The sequence below is a fragment of the Nothobranchius furzeri genome, chromosome 4 (genome assembly GCF_043380555.1).
Source record: "Nothobranchius furzeri strain GRZ-AD chromosome 4, NfurGRZ-RIMD1, whole genome shotgun sequence".
Classification (NCBI taxonomy): Eukaryota; Metazoa; Chordata; class Actinopteri; order Cyprinodontiformes; family Nothobranchiidae; genus Nothobranchius; species Nothobranchius furzeri.
The window spans coordinates 76,583,301-76,609,072 of record NC_091744.1 but is presented as its reverse complement, the minus strand read 5'-3'; the positions used below and the strand labels follow the sequence as shown (position 1 = coordinate 76,609,072).

Here is a 25,772-nt window from a genome sequence, read left to right as displayed (position 1 = left end):
AAAAGCTTTATGACAACAAAGAAATAATCAATAAATTACAAATTCCCTTGCTTCTCATAAATTGAACGGAAAGTTTACTGAGAACCTGTTTTTTTTTTTATTACAATCAGTCACTCTGAGTTTCACATGCAGCTCAAAGTGAGAAAATAGTTTAATAATCCTATTTCCTGCAATAACAAGTAAAAGAAAACACTTGGATTAGAAAAAGGCCCTACAGATCTACGTCACTTAAAGGTTTGGGACTCACCCATCTTCGCTCGCCACCGGGGCAGGCTGTTGTTGGCTTAGTGACCAGGAGAGAGCAGAGCAGAGTAGAGGCTTGTAGAAGCTAACCGTTAGCTTTAGCTTCTCCACAACACTGCAGAACTTGTTTAGGCTTGTGTTATCTGTGGAAATAAAACACCAACATTGCAAAGCAAACTGAGTCAGTGGAAGAGTAGCTGTTAGCCAATCAGAGGCGAGATGTCCAAATATCAAGAGTAAAGAGTAAGATTCCAAATCTTGCTGTTTTCTGCTTCCATCTCCACTGACCTACTGAAACACGAGCACTAGAGATCACCTCACAAGGCATTCATTTATACTAGAAACCACTTCAAATGGATTGAAAAAAATGTGTGCACTTCATAATTCTGGCAGTGATTTCATCTTTTCGTGAACCAAAGTTTAACTGTCAGCAACGCCATAGCAACCGAGAAACGTCAGATTCATGCAGATACCGCTTCGTTTCAATGGAAGTCTAAGAAAATAAGTGTTTCTGGATCTATCATTTATTAACTAGCAATGGTTTAGCACTTAAAGGTATTTTTCCCCCCAGCGTTTGTTAAATATTTTCCTTTGTGCACGAACTTTTTATGACAGTGAAATTCTTGCAATACAATAAAGTCATTCATCATTCTGTAGATAGTTAAAATCCTCCAAGGGGAGTGGTAGAGGTTAAATATCTTCTTTTGTGGCTCTTGTTTTAACCAGACGATCCGTTGTTGTTTCTGGAAACTTCATAGGCTGTGGTTGCATGTTAGCTGTTTATTCGTCTTACAACACTTGAAAAAATCCTGTCATATATATATTTTTTTAAATATTCCTTATTTGTTAGTGCTCATAAAGTTGTTTCACCTTGATGTTGGAATCAAAAGCAGACATGATTTCAATTTTGCACCAATACAAAAGGCTTAGTTCAATAAGAATTTATATTAAAACAAAATAGGTGAGGAAAAGAGTGAAATGAAAACATATTGAGACAAAGTACTGAAGCCAAGTAATACTCTACATGAGATGATTGCCAATGAGGAGATTGGATGCGGTGGATTCTGGAAGACGGTGTGAGAAATTCTGGGGAAGGAGTGACCGAAGTGATACAGGAGAAGAAGAGCAGAGGAGAGAAGATGAAGAAGGAGTGGAGACGGAGGAAGGGAAAGGAAGAAAGAGGATTTATTGAGGCTGCAGGGAAGTGAAGTGTGATAGCTCTCTGATGGATTAGAGGAATGCATGAGAAATGGAGTGAGGAGTGTGAAGGGAGAAAAGGGAAGTTTGGGGGCATCTCTTAATACTGGTGTCATTAATGTCGTTGAGAGAAGTGTTTTCGCTGAGAACGGGCTTTTATTTAAAGGCCACCTGTGGGCATTAGAGACGGAGAACTCCATGAAGAAGTGATGAGAGCGGGAAAAATAAAAGAGGAGCTCAAAATGTAGACTGGAGGCTCTCCTTTAGCCATCAGACGGGTGTGTGGCGATGGGAGAATAGAAGAGCGTTAGTAGCACACAGAAAATATAGAATCTTCTATTCCAACTAAGTTTTCAGTACCAAAGTGTCAATCTGCTTGTTGGACTGTCAACGTTTCTTTAGTCCAATATTTTCTTTCTGTGAGGAGCTTGTGAAGGAGTTTGCATCATGAAAAAAGGAAAGTTTCTGCACATTTCATGCTAAATAAATGTTTTATGCCTCAGCTTACCCAGACTTGAGGCAGCAGCGATGTTCTCTGGGTGGTTTAGCACCAGATTCCTCCTCTGTTACCCAGCCGGGTCCGGTTTCTTTGTCTGAATATCGGTCCAGTACATAGCGACAGGAAACTGGAAACAAAGACTCCAATTAGTCAGGCAATTACTCTTGTTTTGAGTCCTTCCCTCCTCCTCTGAGCCACATAATAACACCCACCTCTCATTTGCCCTTCACTCGCTCGTCTATGATTTTCATTTTCTATTCATTAATGATGTTTTGTTAGAATTTCCGTCTCAGCTGCATTTGTTTGGGTTTGTCTTTAATCTGTTTTGCTGATCGTCTCATCATCAGCCCAGTGTTGTCTGTGGCTGATGTCACCTTTCTGTCCCTTATTCCATTACCTTATGATCCTTTTGTGAAACTTTGACAAATTGGCATTTTAGATGGAGTATTCCGGGTTTTTGCCTGTGGAGCAGAAAGCATGCGACCACAGCGTGACTCCTCAGGCTTTGATCGCCAGCTGATGACGTCATCACACTACAGCAACACCACTTCCAAAATATTTAGCATTTCTTCTTTGATTCTGTTCTTTCACATATGTTTTGGAAAGAGTTTAGCAGTTTTCTTATTAAAATCATGATTTTTATGGTCAAAATGTTTTCAGACGTGGTAATGTAAGGTCATAGGTCACACATCCAGCCAGAAGGAACAATGGTGTCTAATATGGCGTCCCCAAAGATGCTGGACTCGCACCCTGTGTATTTTAGAGCCAATTTTTATAATAAATGTTACGAAGCCGACCAATATTTTAACAACTGGACATGCTTTCATTTATTTTCAACAACATTTTTATGGATATTCCCAGAGATTAATGGGAAAAATACACACTGTCTCTTTAATCTTTCATTCGCATTAAGATGTTTTTACAATTTTGGTTTTATTCTTTCAAAAAATATGTATATTTTCAAATATCTAAGAAAAACAACTAATGCAATGTTGTTAAAAACTTTTTCTCTACATTTCAACTTCATTCTGGAAATAATCTTTAGCGTGTTTTCGCCTCAATAATAATTTCTTGCTCTCAATTTCTCGACTTTCATCTCACGTTCTCCCGTTTTTACTTTAAATGACCCTAATGTGTTTAATTCTTGTACAAAACAGTGAAAAATGACTGATATTCTTGACATTTCCTCCATTGTTCCGCTGTGAGATCTGCTCTTTTCATGTTTTCTGCTCTTACTCCATTACTGTAGAAGTATCCGAAGTGTGTGGATGTTTGTGTCGGTGTGTATTGTGTCTTTTGTAACGTAGATAATCTGGCTGGTATCGACTGAACTAATAATCCACCACCAAACCGCAGACTTTAGAAAACTGGTTTTATCATTTTATCATTTCAATATTTCTGGAAGTTATGAAATCTCAACTCTAATTGTAAAATAATGAAATTTTAACAAATGTTTGGAGAAGTTTTATTTTTTTTTACATAAATCAATTCAATGCTTTATTTTAGGGGATTTAAGTCTTTTATGTGTGTTCTGGGTAACTCTGAGAGACAGCATGGCGGCAGACAGGATCCTCTCAACTCCAGGATTAAATTATCCCTCAGATCAAGTCAGATTAGGGTTACAAATACACAGCCTAATGAGGGGGCAGGAAATGTAGCGATATTCCCAAAAACCATTTACAGTGGTCTGGTCTGGGGTACAAACTCAGTTTAGATTAAATGTATTGATTTAAGCACTGTTTTTTTATTTTATTTATTTATTTATTTTCTGCATGACTCAGGATAAAATCAGGCTAGAAACATCGGATCTGTTATCATTTAGGCGTGAGGGCGACTCTGGGGCTAAAAGCGGTGCTTGGATTTGCTGAGTGCCATTTAAGCAGCTACACAGATATTCCTTATTCATGAGAGAGTGACCTTCGCAGCACACTGTCACTGCTCTCCTGCACCTGCAATGATTTATTGGCTACAGAACGCTTGTCAGCTGGGTGATGCAGAGGCATTTATGCTCAGGGCAACACGTGACTACACACTCACACACCCTCCCACCTCAGCCATTGCCCTTCCCTTGCAACTCAGTGAGTTACATCACGACTGAAAATACACACACACTCTTGACTATACAACAGCAGTTGTTCTAAAAGATCCCTCATGCATGTGCATTGATGTGATGATTAAAAACCCATTTGGTTAACCGACCAAAATGAAAGCAAATTTTAATGACCTCTGAGATCTCCCTTAGAGGAAAAAAGAATAACATTTTATACTTCGTGTTTACTAAATCCACTTTGGCTTTGCCAGCTCGTTGAAGGGGCCCCATTCTTTTGTTTTAGTTCACCCGACTGTTTTCATCGTCTTCCAAGAGCTGAATTTCTTTGCAAACAGAGGTTTAAATTATCAGCTGAACGATTTTATTTAATCGTATTTGCAGAAAAGGTTTTTCTCCTTCACTCCATTATTTCAGCCTGTTCCTGGTTTCGGGTGTGTTGATGGATCTGTGCATTGATGTGTGAGCATCTTGATTATGACTCTGCGTGCTTTGAGAGTTAACGTTGTGTAGAGCGTAGCTGCATCATTTAGAGCACAGCTGAAACTGGTCCGTAATACTAAACGTGTTTACGTAGGAATGAAGCATTGTGTGCGTTTAAAAAGGATGTGCAGAGGAACAGACACGATAAAACTTCAAGCCAGCTCTTAACAGGCCAGGCCATACGGTGGCCTGGACGAGTGGAAAATGTTGATGGTGAGGATTGATTTGATTTTCTCTGAACGGATTTTTAATTCGTGACCCGAGGCTTGTAGTTCTTCTGCACACTGTTGTCTCTTTTGCTATCTTGTACGTGCCTCCGTTTATGCTCGTTAATGCTCAGAAGGATTAGATTTTACCATTTATGTTGCCCTTATAAAGGGGACATATTATGCAAAACCCACTTTTGGTCCATTTGTGCAGCCATGTGGAGTCTCTGCTACCTTTGTAAACAGTCCATAAATGATAAAACCCTTCTGTCTGTTTTCCGTTAGGAATTAAGTCCCTAAAACAAGCCATTTCAAAAAGCCCCTGTTTGTGACATCACATGCAGGGAAATAAAATTAGAACCACTTCTCATGTGAAAAAAAAGAGCTGCTGAAGGAGCTGCGGCCGGATATCGGAGCTTCTTAGCAAATTGCTGCCTGAATGGGAGGTGGGAGGGTGTGGCCAGGTCCAGCTCGTTTTCTTAAAGTGACGAAGCCCTGAAATGGCTTATTCTGGATGGTATGAAAAATGTCAAGAATAAAACTGCTGATATTGTTATTTGTAAGAGGGATTCAGTATAAAGAACTTCATTAACATTTTTCATATAGATAATCAAAGTATTACAACTTTTAAAAAAATGCCATGATATGTCTACTTTAAAGGGATACTTTGCAAATGTTCATAATTTTAAATCTTCTTCTTTAGCCAGTATGTGTTAAAATCACCCTTTACAAGGTTAATGAAAGGCTACCCAGCCCCTATCACCCCCTGTGGCCGGAATATTCCACTTGCAGCTTCAGACTGGCAGGCCCCTCTTTTGTGACTTAAAAAAAATGGAAGTGACATACCTGGCGCTGCAGTCTGCTTCCAGCACATTTCCTGCATGTTTTGGTCATAAATATAGCTGATTTGTGTAATTTAGTGATGACACCAAGGAAGGCTAGGGAGACATTTCAGCTGTTAGATTAAGTTGTTAAAACGACAAAAGCCTGATTCGTGCTTCTGCGTCTGCGTCAGTGCGGAGACACGCAACGCCATTATCCGTCCTTGCGGGCCTGCTGGAGAGCCCACGCAAGGATGGACGGAGTCAAGCTCTCTTTTCTAAACATCCATTCGTCGAGGCGGAGAACGCCAGCTTGTGACTGGTCAGGACACCGCTGTCGGCTACACCGCCGCCATTGGCCGAGAATAACTAGCGGTAGACACGGAGAAGCTTGAAGAATACCTCGCAAAAAACTCTAAAAATATGAACATTTAATTCCTCGTGACTGGAGGAGTGAAAAGATTTGCAGCAAGCGTTTTATTTGTGGATGGAAATGATGGGAAACGTGGGTTTAGAGGTGGCGAGCGCGTGAAGAGGTGGAGGAGAAGGAGAGACAAATTTGTCCGTGTTAAAAAGTCTCCTATATACAAAAAACACAATATAAGCACAATAGTCAAGGCACTATCTTGGACCGGATACATGACAGGATGCAACACAACAGCGCTACGCCCTCTGTTGTCCTGGCGGGGAATTGCTTTGCAACACTCCCCAGGAGACGAAGTATGAGAGCAAAACGCTTCCGTCAATCCGTGCGTGCCTGTCCCTTGCGGAGCTGACGGAGAAGCATGAATCAGGCTTAACACACAGCGAAGACGTTTTGCTTTTTGTGCTATAAATGGACACTAGGGGGTGCTAAAAGCAAGCCAAAACTGCCAAGTTCCCCTTTAAAGGTCAGATATTGCTTTAATCATCCAATTTCAGGGTTCTTTTTGCACATTTAGGATTTTAATTATCATATCTTCCTCGTTGGTCTCAAATGATAACAGATCTTATGACAATGTATCAGTGTAGATTTCTTAAAACAGTCCTCAAATATATAAAGTCACATATTATTAAAATTTAATGAAATATGTGTGTTGTTTTGTTTATCTAACCAACAATAAATTAAACACCAAATTGTATCATTTAAGGAACAAAGTTTGTTTTTGTATAAAGCCATCTGTACATCTTTGTAGTTATGACGTATTTGTCTAGGATCAGATTCCCTGGATTTGATGAGTTGATTGCTTTGTAGTTTTTTTGGTCTTATAAACAGCAAGAACATGATATTGTTCCTATTCCTATTGCTCCTGTATTGGTTTATTAAGTTTAATCAAGTTTTATGAATGATACTCCCAATTCACTAAGGATTTGTTGTGCTTTTTTTTAAATAATAAATTTAAAACCAAAAACATGGTTAATAAAAGACAGCTGATTGAATGTGATGCCAGTATAAAAAAATGTTTGTTTTTATCTCTTTATTTAGTCTGATCTCATCCAGGCGGTACTACTTTGAGATCCTTCACAAGCAGGATGACAAGGGATCTGACCACGTGGAGGTTGGGGTAAGTTTCTTTAAAACGTTTAGAAATGTGAACATTCTTTTTGTTTTTGTGTTCCGTTAAAGGTTTTTTTTCTCTCTGTGTCCTGAATTGTCATCACCTTTCTGATGGAAGCATGTCCCCGAGGCAGTAAAGTCTCCATTAGTTTGAACTTTGTTCTCTTGATTCTGACACTGCCCTGAATGCGACTGAGCAAGGGGGGCTTAAAGGGTGCCGATTTGGTCACAGCTCTGTTGCTGCTGTGGCTTTGTCTGGCTTTTCTGTTACTTCATCTGTCATCACATCTACTTTCCCACATTTCCTATCCCTTTTTCCTCCTCACGTTTTCGCTTTTGTTTCTTTAAAATTTTTACTCTCACATTGGCGTAGACTTTCCTTCGTACCATTTTCTCCCACTAATGGGGTTCTGCACCTAGGAGGAAGCTTGATCAGGAGTATAGTTCAATTTTAACGTGAAGTTTTTTTAGAAACTTTCTGTAAACCGTTCCTCGGAGTGAGAAGATGACAACAATATATCACAGGGGTGTGAATGTCACAAACCTGGTGTTATTATCACCATGGTGACCCTCAGCATCAGCACCAACATCAATGTGACTGCTGGGACTAATCTCTCATAATCTTTTTTTCCCTTTGAATAGCATTTAAATATTTCTGTTCATGTTTACGTACCTGTTTCAGAAAGTGCAAGTCACCTGCAGGAGAAAGTAGCTTCAGATGGCAAGAGTCTTATTTCCTGATGCTTGGACATCTCACTTGTGATTGGCTAACAACAACATAGCGACTCTGTTTTCTTCACAACGCTGATGTTCTATCTCTACAATTATTATAAGCTTGGAGGAGTTCTCTCATTTGGTGGAGTTGCAAATGCTAACAGTTAGCTTCTACTAGCTGAGACGTTCTCTACTGTTTCCTGGACGCTAAACCAACAACAGCCTTCCCGTCGTGAGCCAAGATGGGTGATTCCATGAATGTTAAATGATGCAGATCTGTCAGGCTTTTCAAATCCTAGCATTTCACTGTCTTTTTTCTATCAGAAGCTAATGCAGGAGATAGAGTTAGAAGATTTTCATGTTCAGCTTCCATGTTAAACTCATAGTGATTAATTATAATCAGAAATAATAATTAAAAATGTTTTTTCATTGAACCACACATTTAGGCATGTGAACAGAAAAAAAAGCTAATCACTAAATGGTTCAGTTGCATAGAAGATCAGGGATGTAACATTTTTGCAAAAATAATTCAATTCTATTTATTTATAAAGCACCAAATCATGGCAAGTTGTCTCAAGGCACTTCACAAAGTAAGCACTCCAGTACAGGTCAGTTCATTAAGCCAATTAGTAAAACTTTTCATACATAAGGAACCCAGAAATTTGCATCAAGTCACTGACTGGTGTCAGTGGTGGCGCCAGGGGGGCGCCAGGGGGCGCTATAGCTACCCCTGGATTAGTCATTGCACCCCCATAGCACCCCCAAGTAAATATTGGATTTTTCTTTACAATTTAATTTTAATTTAACATGTGGATGTGATCATATTTAACATACAAAACAAAAATAATCAGTAAATTAACATATAGATAGTAAAAACTTTAATCAAAACAGGAAATTGATGTTAACCTTTGACCTCATTTTCCACCTGCGAATGAGTGAAAGGTAGAGCTAGTGGTAAAATGGATCGCTTTTTGTTGCCCACATTTCCACGGATTCAGTCAGAAACAAATGAATGTTTGGAAGTGATCTCAGACCCACAAAAACCTACGGATCTGGATGAAGAGAGTCAACCCTCAACCGCCGCAGCAGTAGAGGGTTTTGCCGCTGGACATGCTAACACTAATGTTAGCTAACCTTGCAACACTATAGATGGTTTTCTGTGTGGCTGTATGTGTTTATGATTTCATGGAAAAGTCAGCGATTGTTCATATGTTTATGATGTATATTAATGATTGTTTCAGGTGTTGTTGAGGTTTTGTGCACGCATGTGTATCTGCTAGTGTTGAAGGTGTTTTAGAGAACAATAGGTACGCGTGACCACTTCCTTCATAGCACCCTCAATAAAAAGACTAGCTCCTTAATAGCACCTGCAGAAAAACTTTCTGGAGCCGCCACTGACTGGTGTCACTGACTTTACAGCAATCCTCATACTAAGCAAGCATTTAGTGACAGTGGAGAGGAAAACTCCCTTTTAACAGGAAGAAACCTCCAGAGGATCCTGGCTCAGTATAAGCAGCCATCCGCCATGACTCACTGGGGATTGAGAAGACTGAGCAGACACACGCAAACACCAACACACACACACACACACACACACACAACATATATGCCAAGTAGTTTTTCTATGGCTACATGGTGATTTCTTAGTAAATATACAATTTAGTAAGAGATAAACTTGATTAGCTTCATGTTAGTGAATCTATAATATATAACTAGTAGTAGTACATTCAATGTCAAAGAAAGTAAAACGTTGTTATCAGGAGAGGGAGAATATTTAAGTGGTTAGCAGCAATGTGCTAGCCTATGGCCCCCTCCATGAGGGCACCACAGCTCAGCAGAAAAATTAAAGTTAACAGCTGAAATGGCAGGAAATAATACAGTTAAAGAGCAGATTGTAGAAGAAAGTAGTCGAGTGTGGAAAGTGGTCAGTGTATCCTCCAGCAGTCCATGCCAATAGTAGCATAACTACAGAGATAACTCTGGATAACCTAGCCCTTTAGATAGAAGCATGTTTGATGCAGGGCAAGGGAGAGTCGTCTTTACCGACTGTACACTCCACCTCCCTCTACTCCACCACTTGTCCAGATCTGGGCTAACATCAGATTTTAACCATAGGCACTATCAAATAAAAATGTTTTAAGCCTAGTCTTAAAAGTAGACAAGGCGTCTGCCTCACGGACTTAAGCTGGGAGCTGGTTCCACAAGAGAGGAGCCTGATAGCTAAAAGATCTGCCTCCCATCCTATTTTTAGATATTCTAGGCACCACCAGTAAACCTGCAGCCTGAGAGCAAAGTGCTCTGTTAGGAACGTATGGAACAATCAGATCACTGGTGTATGATTGAGCTTGATTATTAAGAGCTTTATATGTGAGAAGGAGCATCTTAAAATCTATTCTGAGTTTAACAGGCAGCCATTGTAGGGAAGCTAAGACAGGAGAGATATGACCTCTCTTTTTAATTCTTATCAGAACTCTAGCTGCAGCATAGCACATTGCACAAATAGCACAGTTTGAAACAAAATAAGGCTCTAACTCCTTATTTAGGCCTGGGAATGTCATGGCCAGTAATTTGTGAATCTAAAAAGCCTCTTTTTGGTTAAATAGTATGCTGTTTTACCTCAGATGTATATGAAATCTGCAGTAGACACAATCCTGGGAACAGAATCAATTCCTTTATTCTAATTATAACAGCTAAGTTGTTAAAGGGTTATAGACAGGCAGACTGGTCCACGGTTATTATGTAAAAACGGCATGTTAAGACTATTGAATCTGGTTTCTCACCACAACTGTGGAAAGCTACAGTCACCGTTGCATCTTGTGTTTTAATTACACATAATTATTGACACTTTAGCTGTAAAATGCAGATTAGATGTATTTTATTGTACGCAACCTCATGCTACATCAGATGGTATTAGTAAATAAGTATTTAGACATGGGATATTTTGACTATATATAAAAAGACAAAGTGCAAATTACAAATGAAAAAGGAGGAAATGTAACAACAAATGTAACTTTTTAAAGAATTGTTTTTTAGGAGTTAAATGTGCAATGTGTAAGAGTGAAGTAAGAATGATGTCCTGTGGTGAAATTTGTGCACTGCAGTCCATTTTTTATAAACAAAAAGTGACTCTCTCAATGTCATTCCGTGAGTTTCGTGGCTAATTCATAACTAGATGTCTACATATCTGGTGTTAGCATTCTTGGGTGTTTTACTGTGGAGAGCATTTGCCACACTGTCGGTATCAAATCACAAATGTCACTGCTATAGCGTTAGCTTGATACAGACTTGGCAATCTCACGGGCTCACAGATTATCAACAGTTACTGCGTCCCTCATTCGTTTTTTTAAGAGGAAAATTTGACAACCCTCCAGCCAGCTGATACGGAAATCTGTTTCAATGTATCCTTCCTTCCACCATGATTGAGACTTTAAATTGTTTTGTAATCATTGTAAAATTCTTACATTTTGCTTCTATAAAGATTATTTTTTCCATGTGACGATAATTTATGCCAGACGTCTCAAACTTGTGGTTTCCCTAAATTGATCACATGTTAACATTAGGAGGTTTTCTCTTGTGTTTGTCACCGATTAATAAGTAAAAAAGCATCATGCAGGAAATTAAAATTGCGTGTGGGGATGTGTGTAGGTGTGAGTGTGAAAAGGCTGTCCCTCTAAAGCGCCTGAGTGTGATTTAGCAATGGAATACATTTTACACTTTGACAAACATAGCAGATTTACCGTGACCGGCCCACAACAGCACAAGCTCAGGGCTCCCATAAATCCAGAGCAACCCAGGCACTCATTTGTTAAAGAGCAGATAATGTGGATTCATAGCCTTCTGCCGTGTGCTGCATGTTCCATATGAAGCTGGGATCTTTTACGGTCAACCATGGTCAGGGAGCATGCTTGCAACACCACTAATCTATTAAATAAATCAATGTGGGACTTTTTTACATCATTCAGCTGGCACGGTTGTATACAGCAAGAAGGTTGCAGGTTCAAAATCCTGGCGTTGGCCTTTCTGAGTAGCATGTTCTGCCTTTGCATGTGTGGGTTTCTCCCGGGCACTCTTTCTTCCTCCCACAGGCTTAAACCATGTGTTAGTTTAATCTGTAAGTCTTTGTGGCTAAAAGCATCTGCAAAGTGCATGAATATGCATGCATCTTATGAAAAGAAAATATATTTATATATATAAGAAAATCCTTGTTCGGACACTTTTGGCTTATGTTAAACATATTTTTAGGGAGCATGGCTATTAGCAGAGATGGGAAATTGTGGCGTCAACAAGTCATCTCCATGTCGTGTTTTTGTTCTGCTCAGCAACAAAACCAGGTCATTTCAATCAGAACAGTGAAGGAACCTGGTTCAGTTGCTGAACAGACCAAAAACATGACATGGAGATGACTTGTTGATGCCACAATTTCCCATCTCTGGCTATTAGAATACCAAAAATAAAAATCACAGGAAGAAAAAGATAGTATTTAGACCTAGAGCTGGAAACCTCAGGATACCTCACAAAATGATATGATTTGCGGTACATGCCTCTTGATACGATAATGTCAAGATATGGCGACACTGAGATGATTGATACTAGACCGACAGATTGTCCCCTGGGGAAATTCTTTTTCACATTCACTGTCAAAACAAATAATTACTAATACTATGGACAAATTCCCATACGGGACATCACATATGAAAGTGGTATGCACAAGAACTGGCATTTTAAACTGTTGAGAGCAGCAGTGGTAGAAGGGACAAAGCTTTTAAAGAAGTGTGCCCACTTCCACCTCAGAGTCCTGTATCTGCGGTCGGAGGGCAGCAGGCAGAAAGGGCTTTGAAGGGGGGTGGTCTGGGTCACTGCAGACGGCCTGGGCCATACGTGTGATGGCTTTATTGTTTAGGTGGTAGAGATCCAAGATGGGCAGGCCGATGGTTTGGGATGCAGTGTTGATAACCTTGTTCGGTTTGTTCTTATTGGTGATGGACAGCATATATACATTTTTCACCCTTGACCCTTTTTCATGTCTGTGTATCACAAAAAGGTTAAAGAGTGCAAAACTCTGAATTTCTCTTTAAAGAGGTACTTTGCAGGTTTTTCATATTTTTAAATCATTTTCTTGAGCCATTATCTGCTAAAATGACCCTTTAGAGGGTTAATGAAATGACTCAGATCCCTCCTGCCCCGCCACTGTGATCAGAATATGGTATTTGCAACGCCAGAGTGCCGGTCCGGTCCGTTGGACTTGGAAAAAAATTGAGCTGACATACCTGGCGTTGCAGTCTGCTTCCAGCATGTTTCCTGCATGTTTTGGATCATGAACACGGCTTATTTGTTGAATTTAGTGATGAACTGCTCCTGTAGACACTAATGAAGGCTGGAGAGACATTTCAGCTGTTAGATTAAGGTGTTTAAAAGATGAATACTCATCGAGGAGATACATTTTGCTATTGTTTCTACTAAACGGACACTAGGGGGTGCGAAAAGAAAGCCAAAACTGCCTAGCCTCGCTTTAAGGGCACTGAGTTAGCTCCTTTAGGAGAATCGTACTTGTGTTTTTCTATAAATGACTAAATCTTCACGTTTTAAACCTTTTCACTACATGGCCTGCCTCAATCTTTGCCCTCAATTAACATCACTAGAACTACAAATAAATTAAACTAATGAGCTTGACATATTATGGGATTTCCTGAGCCGCACCTTTCTTAATTACCATCAGGATCTTTGTCATTTGAACACGGGACCTTGTTCAGTCGCAGAATAGGAAACATGAAAAAATTAAAGAAAATCTTAGCCAGATTGAGAGAACAATAGAGGAGGAGAAAGAGCTGAATAAAGTCACACTTTAATTAGCCATGGCAACTTTATAGACGGGCAAGCAGTGTGAGATTTAAATGGAGGATTTTAATGGCCTCATTTTAAAACTCCTGCCAGGCCAAGAATCAAACTGCCCACCAATTAATACACACATCACTGTCCGCACACACTCATGGCTGGACTCAATAGATGCATCTCTTAACACCTGCCGCACACACACCTTCTCTTTTCAATATAAATCAGTAGTGGTCCATCTGATGGGTCCGTCTAGGTGTTTAAGGAAATGGTGCGTAACCTCGTTAGGATTTTAAGTGGTGTTTCATCGTTTCTTCACCATCCCGTTGACAGATTGCAAGATGGTATATTCTTCTCTTCATTTCCCTTGTAGTATCTCACAGCTCATTCCTTTTATATATGTTGTCACACTTCAGCTTAGTCCTGTGTTATATGTATAAGTTCAACCCACCTCCTAGAGTCGGATTTATGTGTATTTATGTTTTACGAAACTTTTTCATCTCCGTTTTGAAAGACAATGCTTTTGGGGGGAAGAATTTATACCAAGAGTGAAGAACAAGAGTCATGTGTACAAGAGGCGAAACAAACCTGTGTGTAGTTTGGCTGAGCCCAGCCTTGGAGATCAGATGCTCAAAGCTACTGCTTCTCTTCATTGAAAAGAGTCCGCAGAGACGGTTTGGGCATCTGATGAGTGTGCCTCCTCCTGGTAGCTTGGCAAGCCACTCCTTATATGTCAATGTATAATTTGTCCACGACCCATGGACGGAGCTCAGTCATGGGGCAGAATCTGCGATTGTTTTTCAAACCACATGCTACAGATGTCAGTCAATAGGGCTGTCCTCCATACTCCGTCAAAGAAAACACAAATATATCCTTTTTCTAATTAAAGGCCTTAAGAACCTCCATCTGCTCTTGACTCAAGAAAAGCCCAGGTCTAAATAGTCCAAAGTTGATGCCAAAGCTGTTTTAAGGAGTCATCATCTTAGTTTTTGCACTCCATCGCATCATCCCGCCCACCAAACCAATAGGGCGCTGTGATTGGCAAGACACAAGACAGGTCTGGTCTGCTGAGGCTCCTGTGGAGTGGGGCTAGACAGACATGCAGAGCTAAATAATTTTGCTTCAGCTACTGTCTGTCCAGATATAGGCTATTCCCTGTAGATTTTTTTGAGTATGTCCCATTGGACTCTCAGAAGGGAGAGCTGAGCTGGAAGGCAAAGCTCTCGATTTACCGGTCTGTCTACGTTTCTACCCTCACCTATGGTCACAAGCTTTAGGTAGTGACCGAAAGAACGAGATCGTGGATACAAGCGGCTGAAATGAGTTTTCTCCGCAGGGTGGCTGGGCTCTCACTTAGCGATAGGGTGAGGCACTCGGTCATCCGGGTGGGGCTCGGAGCAGACCCGCTGCTCCACCATGTCGAGAGGAGCCAGTTGATGTGGCTTGGGCATCTGGTCAGGATGCCTCCTGTATGTTTATGTGTTTATGTTTATGTATTTAGCAGACGCTTTTGTCCAACGCGACTTACAAGTGATAATCGGCATGTTGCCCTTGAGACTAACAACAACAATAACAACATCTTGACATCAATCATGGAGAGGAGGGAACAAAGGAGTGGATGGTAGAGAGGGGGGACGGGTGCAGGGAAGGTGCTAGTTAAGAAGATGCTCTCTGAAGAGCAGGGTCTTCAGGAGTTTCTTGAACATTGAAAAGGAAGCCCTGTTCTGGTAGTGCTTGGAAGGTCATTCCACGTTTGTGGAACGATGCATGAGAAGAGTCTGGATTGTCCAGAACGTGGTGTAGGCACTGCTAGCCGACGATCCTGTGATGACCGGAGTGGCCGGGCCGAGACGTAAACCTTTGCAAGAGGATTCAGGTAGATGGGAGCCGTACCATCTCTGACTTTGTATGCTAGTGTTAGCTATTTGAATTTGATGCGTCTGCTAGCAGTAGCCAGTGGAGCTCAATGAACAGAGGGGTGACGTGTGCTCATTTTGGTTGATTGAAGACCACACGCACTGGTGCGTTCTGGACCATGGATGCCTCCCTGCTGAAGTTTTCCAGGCACGTCCAACTGGGAGGAGACCCAAGGGAAGACCCAGGACATGCTGGAGGGACTACGTTGCTTGACTGGCCAGGGAACGCCTTGGGATTCCCCCGGAAGTGCTGGCTCAAGTAGCTGGGGTGAGGGAAGTCTGGGCGTCCCGGCTTATTCTACTGCCCCTGTCACCCGATTCTGGCTAAGTGGCTCAAATGGATGGATAGATGGATGTCCCATTGGGAGAAGACCTTTTCAGATAGATAATATATCCTTTCTGCCCTAAATCACAATCAAACCCTGCTGTACGTTCTGGATAGAGTGTCAAAAGACAAAGGGATGTCTGAGGTCAGCGATGCTGCAAGATTGCCATGGGTCCCCAAGCAGATCTGCTGTTGTAGTCAACAGTGCTGTCAAATGACAACTTTTCTCTTTCTCACTATTGCTGCAGTTCGACCCTCTGGGGTCCCCTTGTGGTCTAGAGGCCTCAAGCATTTGCCTGTATTTCCTGTCTGCATTCAGCACCTCTGAGATTCCCTGCTGGACTTGTTTTGTTACCTCTGCATTCCAACGCTGCATAAGTCAAAGACGTTGGATAGATGTTTAGTTTGGCACGTGACCTTGCAATGACAATGTACCTAGTAAGGAAACAAGTGAATGTTAGTCAGAATAGTTGATTTTCCCTCTGAGCTGTCAGGACATTGGCATGCTGATATGTGCTCCTTTGTGTTTCTAAAGTGTCTCCTCTACTTTCACTAATGTAAATTTCAGAAGCAAACACCCCGTCTCTGTATCCACCTCCTCATCTCTCTGAATATCCTTCATCCCCAGGCAAGACATGAAATGACATTTAAAAAAATAATAATCTACTGTAACGTTGTCACTTACAATCAATGAAAAGTGGCGTTTATCCTGTAGCATGTAACAGTTTGGTTCTGTTTTGTTGTCAGTGGAAATAAGAGCGCAATTATTCTGCATGTCTTTATTTTTCCATGCCGCATCTTTCAGTTGGCTTTTTAACGTTTCCTTGTCTACTTCATTTTCAAATATCAGTGTAGGAACATTGTCTGGCAGCAACAGAAGAACCAGCAGTGCTTTGTGTTTTCTGTGCTCTTCTGTATTTGTTCAGTCTGTCAGGAATGCATCACCTCCCATGCTGCCGAGTTGCCAGGCACCTGTCAGTGTTCGGCACGAGCTCGGAAGATGCACACCACAGATTTTCCATTCCACCCTGTGTTTGAAACTGTGCTTTGTTTCTCCACCTACTGAGTCTGTCACAACCTCTCCTGCACCCAATCTGGAAAAGTGACTTTATTTTTTTCCTTTATTCCTGCCATCGCTTGTAATCTTGGGTTATTCGTTTTTTAGAGAAAAACATCGAACATGAAACTGTGTTTGAGAAAACACAAAAGGTGTTTCTACCCTGTTTGTTAGTAAGTACATGGCAGCAGAACAAAAAGTGACACTTCTTCTAAACTCAAACGCTAATAAAAATGAACACTCCAATGTATTTATTATTCTCTCGTTAGCTGTAAATTTGCCATCTTTGAACCACAAGTACTAAACTGCTGGTCTTGTTAGTCAGGTGTTATTCGATGCATCTGAATACGTGGGAATCACGCATGTTACCCTACAAGCCTTTTTAATGCATTTCCACTGATTCTGTCTTTTCTCTCCATTCACTAAATTCAATACGTTTATTTAAAAAGGCTAAAAAACTAACAAGCTATATAACACCAAACAAAAATATAAATTCAACACTTTTGTTTTTGCTCTCATTTTTCATGAGCTGAACTCAAACATCTGAAACTTTTTCTGCATATGCAAAACATCGATGACTCTCAAACATTGTTCTGAAATCTGTCTACATGTGTGTTAGTGAGCATGTTTCCTTTACCAAGATGATCCATCCCACCTCACAGGTGTGGCATATCAAGAGGCTGATTAGGCAGACTGCCCACAATAAAAGGCCACCCTGACATGTGTACAGTTTTGCTTTATGAGGGGTGGTGGGGCAGAAAACCAGTCAGTATCTGGTGTGGCCACCATTTGCCTCACAACAGGTTTCAGAGTAATATTTGAGAGTCATGGGTTTTTTGACTTTGTAGACACATTTTCAGATGTTTGCATTCAGCTCATGAAAAATGGGAGCAAAAACAAAAGTGTTGCATTTATATTTTTGTTCAGCATATTTACTATTGTCTCTTGTTTTGTTTTACCTTGAAAAAAACTTTCTGTCTTTGTGTGTATGTGTGTGTATTGGCCGGAATCTGGCGATACTAAAAGCCAGGGTAACACAATAAGGTTCCCTTCATTAACGTTACTTAGTGCTTTATTAGGCATTAATAAACAAAGGATCCCCTTATTAATGTTCCTGATATTTTTATCTGTTAAGTTTTCTTTAGGTAAGCGCCAAGGGCCGAGCGGGAGGCGGGGGACTCTGCTTAGCAATGAGCTACTTAATATTAGCATTATTATTGAGCAGGATTTAATACATTTTAATTATAAATATACTATTGCCTATTAATACACTAAGTAACATTGAGTGCATTATGTATAAATGATGTTACAGTGACACCCTGTGGTAAAATGTGGTTACTACAACAACTTAAAATAACTCTGGAGCTTTTTGCCCGCCGCTGTCAAGTTACAATTGTCGGCGGTGCAGTATTAGCTTGCAGGAGACACGGCAACCCCACACTCACTGATGGTAAACAGTAGTTACATCCCTCTTTCCTTTGTTTGGAAAGGAGAAAAACAGACAATCCCCACAGTCAGCTGGATACGAAATATGTTTCAGTATAACCGTCCTTCCAAAGTGACTGAAAAATTAGACTCTTGGGATTATCTCACTGTAAAATTCTAACTATATTCTTACATACTGCACCTTTAATAAAGGGACGCTTATTGTAAGGTGTGACCAAAGCCGAATGATATTTGCAATTTTTAAGACTGAATTTAGCTAGAAAGCTCAGGAAAGACTCTTCCATAAAATGTCCAGTTTTATTGCGAGAGCTCATATTTCTGCCAGTGGAAGGGCGGTAAAACTGCTGCCGCCTACCAGTCGAAGTTTGAATTACACCACATAAAAGACATGCAGTAAATGTTTGTGTGTAGATGTTCAATAAAAAAATACAATGCTTTTAAATACTGATTCGGTTTCATAACACAATATATTACAATATTTCAGTGTATCGACATCTTCTCACACTCCTACTTTACTTTCGCTGCACCATAATATTTTATTTGGTTCAATCTAAACAAGTTGTTCTTTTTCATTTTTGATCTGCAGTAAAAAAAAAAAAAGTCAAAAGCAACAGCAATTTTTACATTTGAGAATTATTAACAACTGGGCAAAAATTAAATCAAACATGAATTAAAGCTTAGAAAGCACAAAATTATGATTAATAATATTTTTTTATATTTGTTGTAACTCATCTATTTCCATGAAAATGGTGCATTTGGATCAGGTTTTGGCATCCTAAACTTTACGGATTCTCGATGTCTTTGATTTCCTTTTGAAATGATTACAAATAAGTTGAATTAAAACGAGTGCTACATTTTCCTTTAGACGAGTGTTACCAGTCTCCCGACTCGAGATAATTATATAGTTTTTAATTCTAGTCATATTTCAATTCTATTTTCCGATCTAAAGTTTATGGTGATGGTGAGATTTTCAAAAAGAAATAAAAGTGACTCAAAGCATCCAATTTACCTTTCTGCAGTAACAGTGCATCCTCCTTTTGTCAAATACCCAGAAGTGTTAGCTTTCTGCTAATTGCATCTGGCCTCAATTTTAAGTGATTTTTATCACAAACTCAGAAGGATCAAGGTTTTTCTTATATGTCACAATATAAAAGTGGCTTCATATCTGCAGCGCCTCAGGCTTTAGAGCCTGCAACTGAATTGAAGGAAACAAACAGTCAGCTCTTACAGATGCAATAAAGCCCTGATCATTGGAGGAATAAAAACCTCTTTGTGTGAGTTGGATGGAAAGAAAAAAGGACAAAATGAGATACTGCAAAGAGCATCCGTGTGCAGAACCAGCAACTACTCTTGGCGAGCTTACTGAACAATAAAAACCTTCATATCAGTGGGTGATCCACAGATGAGACAACCCTGCTGGCTACACAGTCATTTTGTTCTGCATTTGGTACTTTTTATTATTTCCCCTTTGATATTGATTTTCTTTCCTCTCTACTGAACTGTTAGGGCCACTGAGCAGGCCTCGCATCTTCCTGCTGCTTCACATTAACATTATTTCACAAAGGATACACCTGAACGGTCACTACCTTCATTAATGCTCTTGCAAGATATTACGTTTTATTCATTTTGCAGCGGCACACAGCCACCAGTAGTTCAGAACAAAATGTTCTCCTTGTTGTTAAAAAGCATTGCAGGTGTAAAAACGCTTGTATATTTTGAATTTTTGTGTGTTCTCCTCTTCAAACGCTTGAAAAAGATGAACCAAGGGCCGAACTCCACCTGCTGAAAGTAAAACCAACGTGGAAGTGCCAAAAGTTGCAGTTCCCCCTCATCTGGCTGGCACCATTGACTCACATGTTAAAAAGGCCAACTTCACAACAGAAATAAACATGTTTATAGCTTGGTACAAAAAAAAAAACACTATTAACACTAGGACTCCCAGAACTATAACTCAACCAAAACTCCCAGTAGCAGTCGGTACGACGGCTAGCATGCTGGTCATTGGAAAGCGAGGCTGGTGGTGATGTCATCGAGTAAAAAAGTTATGCGTTATAAGTTGACTTGTGGATAAACCTGATAATGCAATAAAATATAATTGTGATCTAAACCTTGAAAAGAGTTCCCCTACTGTTTGCTGGATAACTGACATGAGTTACAGCCTAAAAGGCAAAAGGTCACTCAACTGCAGTTTTCTGGCTCAAAGCACCCACCAACTTTCGTTAGCTTTGGTTAGCTCAGTTAGCTTGTAGCTACATTGGCTCAGAGTTTGTTGGGTGTCAATCATCTGTCCCCACCCTCACTCCGTTCACAACTCCGTTTTTGTATTTTCCGGGAGTGATGAGATGCATGACTCGACCAAGATGGCAGTGGTGGAATCTGCCCGTGGGCGTCAATTCAGCTCTTCAGAAACACACGTGTGACGGAGCTGACCATATCATACATACAGTCACTGGGATGAACCGGGAAGTTCACATGAAGCTAACATCTTGTTCAGATGGGTTTTTGTTTTCCTTAAACTGATTCTAATCTTAAAATTATTATAATAGCTGACACTTTTACTTATACATTTTTAAGAAAATTGTCATACTTTTTAAATTTTATTTTTTGTAAATGTCCATAATTCAAAAGTTTATGGAAACAAATATTTGCTTCATTTTTTTAGATGAGAGTTTTGTAAAGTTGCAGAATTAGCCTGGCCCTATTTTTACCAGCCGTTAGCTCACCAATCAGAAATAATCAGTTTCTCCAAATAAAGGTCATTCAAAGAGCGATGTAAAACAAACGTTTTAAGTCACTTAAAAAAACTGGAGTAAAACCTTTTAGGCTTAACCTGCTCAAAGGTGAAAACACAATGAACTATTCCCAAAAGCATCAAAGGAAACCTGTGGAATTTGGATGGTTGGCTGATTTGTGGAAAAAAGCCTAATCGGTCAACATTTTATGCTTGCTATTTTAAGCAATGCATAAAAAGTGCAATTAGCACATTTTACCTTCACCATTCTAACTAGCTTTGTAGCATTTTAGCCTGTTTGATATCCCACCCCAGTAGTGGCGTGTCCAGATCTTTTAAAATAGGGTGGCCCAGGTGAGGTACTACTTTGAGCATGGGTGGCACCAATGGCTATGCTTTTTTTTTTAACCCCAAACCTTTTGTGGACAATGAAAAGCCTATTTAAAGGGAATTCAGTGTGGTGGCACCTGGGGTGGCCAATCAGATTCCAAGGGTGGCATTTTCTACCCCAGGCCACTCCCTGGCCACGCCCCTGCACACCAGGCAACGCCCTGTTGCCTTTACAGTATTATTGATGTCACCAAATGACATATTTTTTCTCATTTTTGATGTGCACCCCCACAGCTCAGGCTGAATAAAATCCATCCACTGCTCATGGCCGGCTCTGCTTTTTTTCTTTGTGTGTTTCAGGTGAAAGTATACCTCTGCCAACTCTTTTGTAGGCCAAGCCTTTTGTCCTGATTTGACTCGAACACTGACAGCTCGCCTTTGAAAACAATCACGCTGAAAAAATGGCAGAACGCTAAAGTCTTTGGTGCCTTGCTGTGCTGCTCCCTGCTGTTGCGCAGCGTGACATTATACATGTGTCCTTGTTTGATGCTCTCTTTGTGCCCTTCTGCGGGTACAGTTTGTGTACCTTTCAGCCAGCGCACCATCTAGGGTGTGAACCATGAACTCGCATGTAATTTCAGCTTCATAAGCACTCTTTTTCATTTATTTGCTCGAATATAGTCTAATGATGCCTAGTCGTTATCAGGTCCTAACATTAGAAAGCAAAAGTATTCAGTCAGTGATGATGTCCGATGCTGGTCTTTGAGGTCCATATTCCTTCTTGTTGTAGAATTTTTTCTGCTCCATGGTATCTCTCGAGGACAGAGAATGGATGCTGCTGTTCTAAACACATCATCAACCAAAATAAAGCTGAGAATAATCATCGATGGGTAAATGACATTGCTTCTGCGGCTTCCTTTGCTGTTGGGAGCTAATTAGCATTCAACTGTTGCTTATCAAATGTTTTTGATGGCAATTAAGTGTTGATGAGGAAAATAAAAAGTATCTGAAAAGAAATTCAATATTTGATTTTTTTGATCAGAACTGAAATTGATCACAAGATTTAGACCCAAACAGCAAAAAAAAAAAAAAAAAAAAAAAAAAAACCTAATCTGGACCATTTTAAAGCTGTTTTAAAAGTGGACGTTTTTGTCCTCTAATGGCTTGAGTGTATACTAAAGTTTAAATCTGTTTCTATGTGAAAACTATAAATGCAAAACATTCTTAATTTTAGATATTTCATAACATAATCAAGACTGATTTGTACTAAACATCCCAGGCAAAAAAAATGTCTTTAAGAAAATAACTCAATTTTTGTGTTTTTTTTTTCATACATTACAGCAATGACTTAATCTGGCATTTCAAGGGTTAAAATCCTCAAAATGATTGAAATTTTTATTTGTTTGAGCAGGGCTGAAGTTGTTCAATAGATCTATGACAAAAAAAAGCAAATAAAAATATTAATGTATACATTTTTATAGCCACTTTTACAAGTGGACTTTTTTGTCCTCTAAAGTCTCGTGTTTTTTTCCCACAGTGCTCCCTTGGTCTGTTTTTAAAATTCCAAAATTTGTCCAGAGAGAGGTTTTGCGACAAAGTTTTGTACCATATGCACAAACGGTGGTGGAATGGCCTCAAAAAGAAAAACAAAAAACTGCCCAAATGGGCAAAAATGTCCCTAATGAAGCCTGAGGGTTAAAACGTTTGTGAAGCTTCTCAGTTTCGCTGCATTAGTCTCCAGCCTCACTCTCATGTCGATGGGATTTTTAAAGAGTTAGAAAAATTTGTGAGCCAATTTTTATTTTTAAGAAGCCGTGTTGGCTCCATAAAACTCTGATCAAAATGACCCCTTGGTGATTTGTGGAGATAAAACATCCACGTTGCAAGTCAGTGACAGAGTCACATTGCTGTCATCCAATCCGAGGTGAGATATCCAAATATCAGGAAATAAGACTGAAAATCCTGCCGTCTCCTGCCGCTCTGCTGCAGCAGACTTGTCCATGCTGATCCAAGCAATTCTGGACCTTTCTTTTTCCCCGCGTAGCGTTTATTCTTATCAGAGAGCACTGCAGGTGTAGTGATTAGATGAGTTTCCCACACCTTTAAACTTAGTAAGACGTAGTCAGACAATGATCCCAAACGTGACTGCAAATCAAGTCTTGAATCTAGACCTCAGCCTGATGATGGAACTTTCTGAAACAAATGTCTGCAAACCTGTTTATGTTTATGTTGTTTATGCGTTTGGCAGACATTTTTATCCAAAGCGACTTAAGGTGCAGCGTGTTGCCCAAGCAGAATAACAGTTTCATTACTGGATGACCCATTTTACTTCTTGAGCCTTGATGAACCTCGGCAAACTGAAGCAGCAGTGTCAAAGATGATTGTAGTGAGACGTATTTTACGGTTTAGATTGTTTACTTTGAGAAAACTTATGATTTTGATGCGTAAAACCTTAAAAGTGACTCCTATTTGCTGCAGTAGAAAACAGCTGGTTGATGTTTCCCTAAGGTTTGTGCTTTAATCAACGTGAGGCTTATGAAATACCATTAAAACCTAAGGCGTGTGTCTGTGAAGGTTCTCAGTCATCCAGGTCATTGTAGTCTAATGAGCTTTGAAAGAAAAGCATCTGGACTTCTTTGAGTTGCTTGAAGACGTTTCACCTCTCATCCGAGAGGCTTCTTCAGTTCTAAGGTCAAATGGTGGAGAGTCCCAGATTTAAACCCAGTGGGAGTTTCCCCCCAAAGAGGGAACAAAAGACCCCCTGATGATCTTCTACATAAACACATGAGCCAAGGTGGGAGGGTGGGTGTGGGTCCTATTCAGCCAGAGTTTCGGGTGAGCTCATCGTGAAGCCTGGCCCTACCCTATCATGTGAATTCCTGAGGTCAGGTGGCCCAGAATATGCGTGGGCGTTGAGGCATCTGGGAAGGGATCTCAAAACTGGATTATAGAAGGTGTGTGTGTTAGTTTATGGACACATACACACACACACACACACACACACACACACACACGTAGGGCCATTTGCATGGGTCTGAGGTGGGTGTTTGTGTTTGTATTCTCAAATAAAGCCTTGGAAAATGACCCGTCTCCTATGATTATATCCTCAGTAAGCAGAAGTGACGAGGTAATTGTGAAATCCATTAGAAAGAATTGTTGCCTGTCTCTCTTCCTCATCCTCTCTTCCTTCCTCTCTCTGTGATGATTTTCTGTTTGCAGATCATTAGTCGATTCTTCTTCTTTACACTTTGTCGGCTCATTCACGAGATCGTGTTCTTGTATTTTTTTAAAATTTTTTTTTTGCTTTACTGACTTATTTTCTTCCAAACCCTGTTGGTGTCACATTTCAGGATGCAACAATAAACCTTCTGATCGCTCCTCTCTCTCTCTGAACGCGTGTTCGTAGAGAAAGCACCAGATTGATCCCGTGATGTGGCTCAGATCAATAACACAGGGAATGTCACAGTTTAGCTGGCAAACAGGGATGGATGATTCCTGCTCACCTTTTTACTTTTCACATGTTGGCATTCAGTTTTTTTTCCACTCGCTCACTCTTTCTTTCTCTTCCTCTCTCTTTCTCACAGTGGCGTCCATTCCTCCCTGGCCTTAAATACGAAGTGATCGATTCGGCCTACATCTCCCTGTACACAGGTAAGAGCTATTCATTTCTCCAGTTGGACCTTCCCCAAGAATAAAAAATGGAAGAATTAGAGCACACACATCCACACACATGTCCACAGAGCAACTTATTTAATCCGCAGTTTTACATGATAAATGCTTTTATTTCTCTAATTAGGAGAATGAAGCACTAACACTAAAATTCTGTACCATTTTATTATTCCCTCAAATGATAGTTGCAAATCTCACTTGGAAAAATTCCTCAGACTTTTGCATTTCCTCCCTTAGTTTTTATTTGAAGCAAAGAGGAGAAAGCTCCCACCTAAATAGATGCTTAACCTCTGTAGCTCCGGGAATGCTCATGTGTCACGAGGAGTCGGTGACAGTAAGCTGTAGAAAATGCCAGCTGCTCAAGAAAATGATGCGTGGAGTTGTCACTTTGTGGGCAACGCTGCAGTGTTGCTTGGATGCGTCCCAGATCCTGTTTATGACGCGTTGTGGCGCAGAAGACTGAGGCCTCACGCGCTGGATGATGTCACTTGCTGGATTCAGACGTTAATGTCTCATCATTTCCTACCACACACCCCTCCCCCCTCAGTGTTTGAAGTTTGAGAAGAACGTTTATTGACTCAGCATTTCTAAGACTTTCACGCACAAACCTCTTCTCAGAAGATTTTTGGCTTGTTTTTCAGGCGCATTATGTTATTGGGTTAAAATATCTTATAAATCACGTTTATACAATGGATGTGATGGCAGTGTTTGAGTGACACATC

General features: G+C 40.2%; 1 protein-coding gene across 2 annotated transcripts in view; it reads left to right on the top strand.

Moving 5' to 3' along the window:
• b4galnt4a (beta-1,4-N-acetyl-galactosaminyl transferase 4a) overlaps positions 1–25,772 on the top strand; it is a 249,931-nt gene that overhangs the window by 212,431 nt on the left and 11,728 nt on the right. For both annotated transcript variants that reach the window (XM_054733237.2, XM_054733236.2), the window contains exons 8-9: positions 6,962–7,040; positions 24,966–25,032. In XM_054733237.2, the coding sequence (XP_054589212.2) occupies positions 6,962–7,040; positions 24,966–25,032 (146 nt within the window). The remainder of the gene's footprint in view (positions 1–6,961; positions 7,041–24,965; positions 25,033–25,772) is intronic.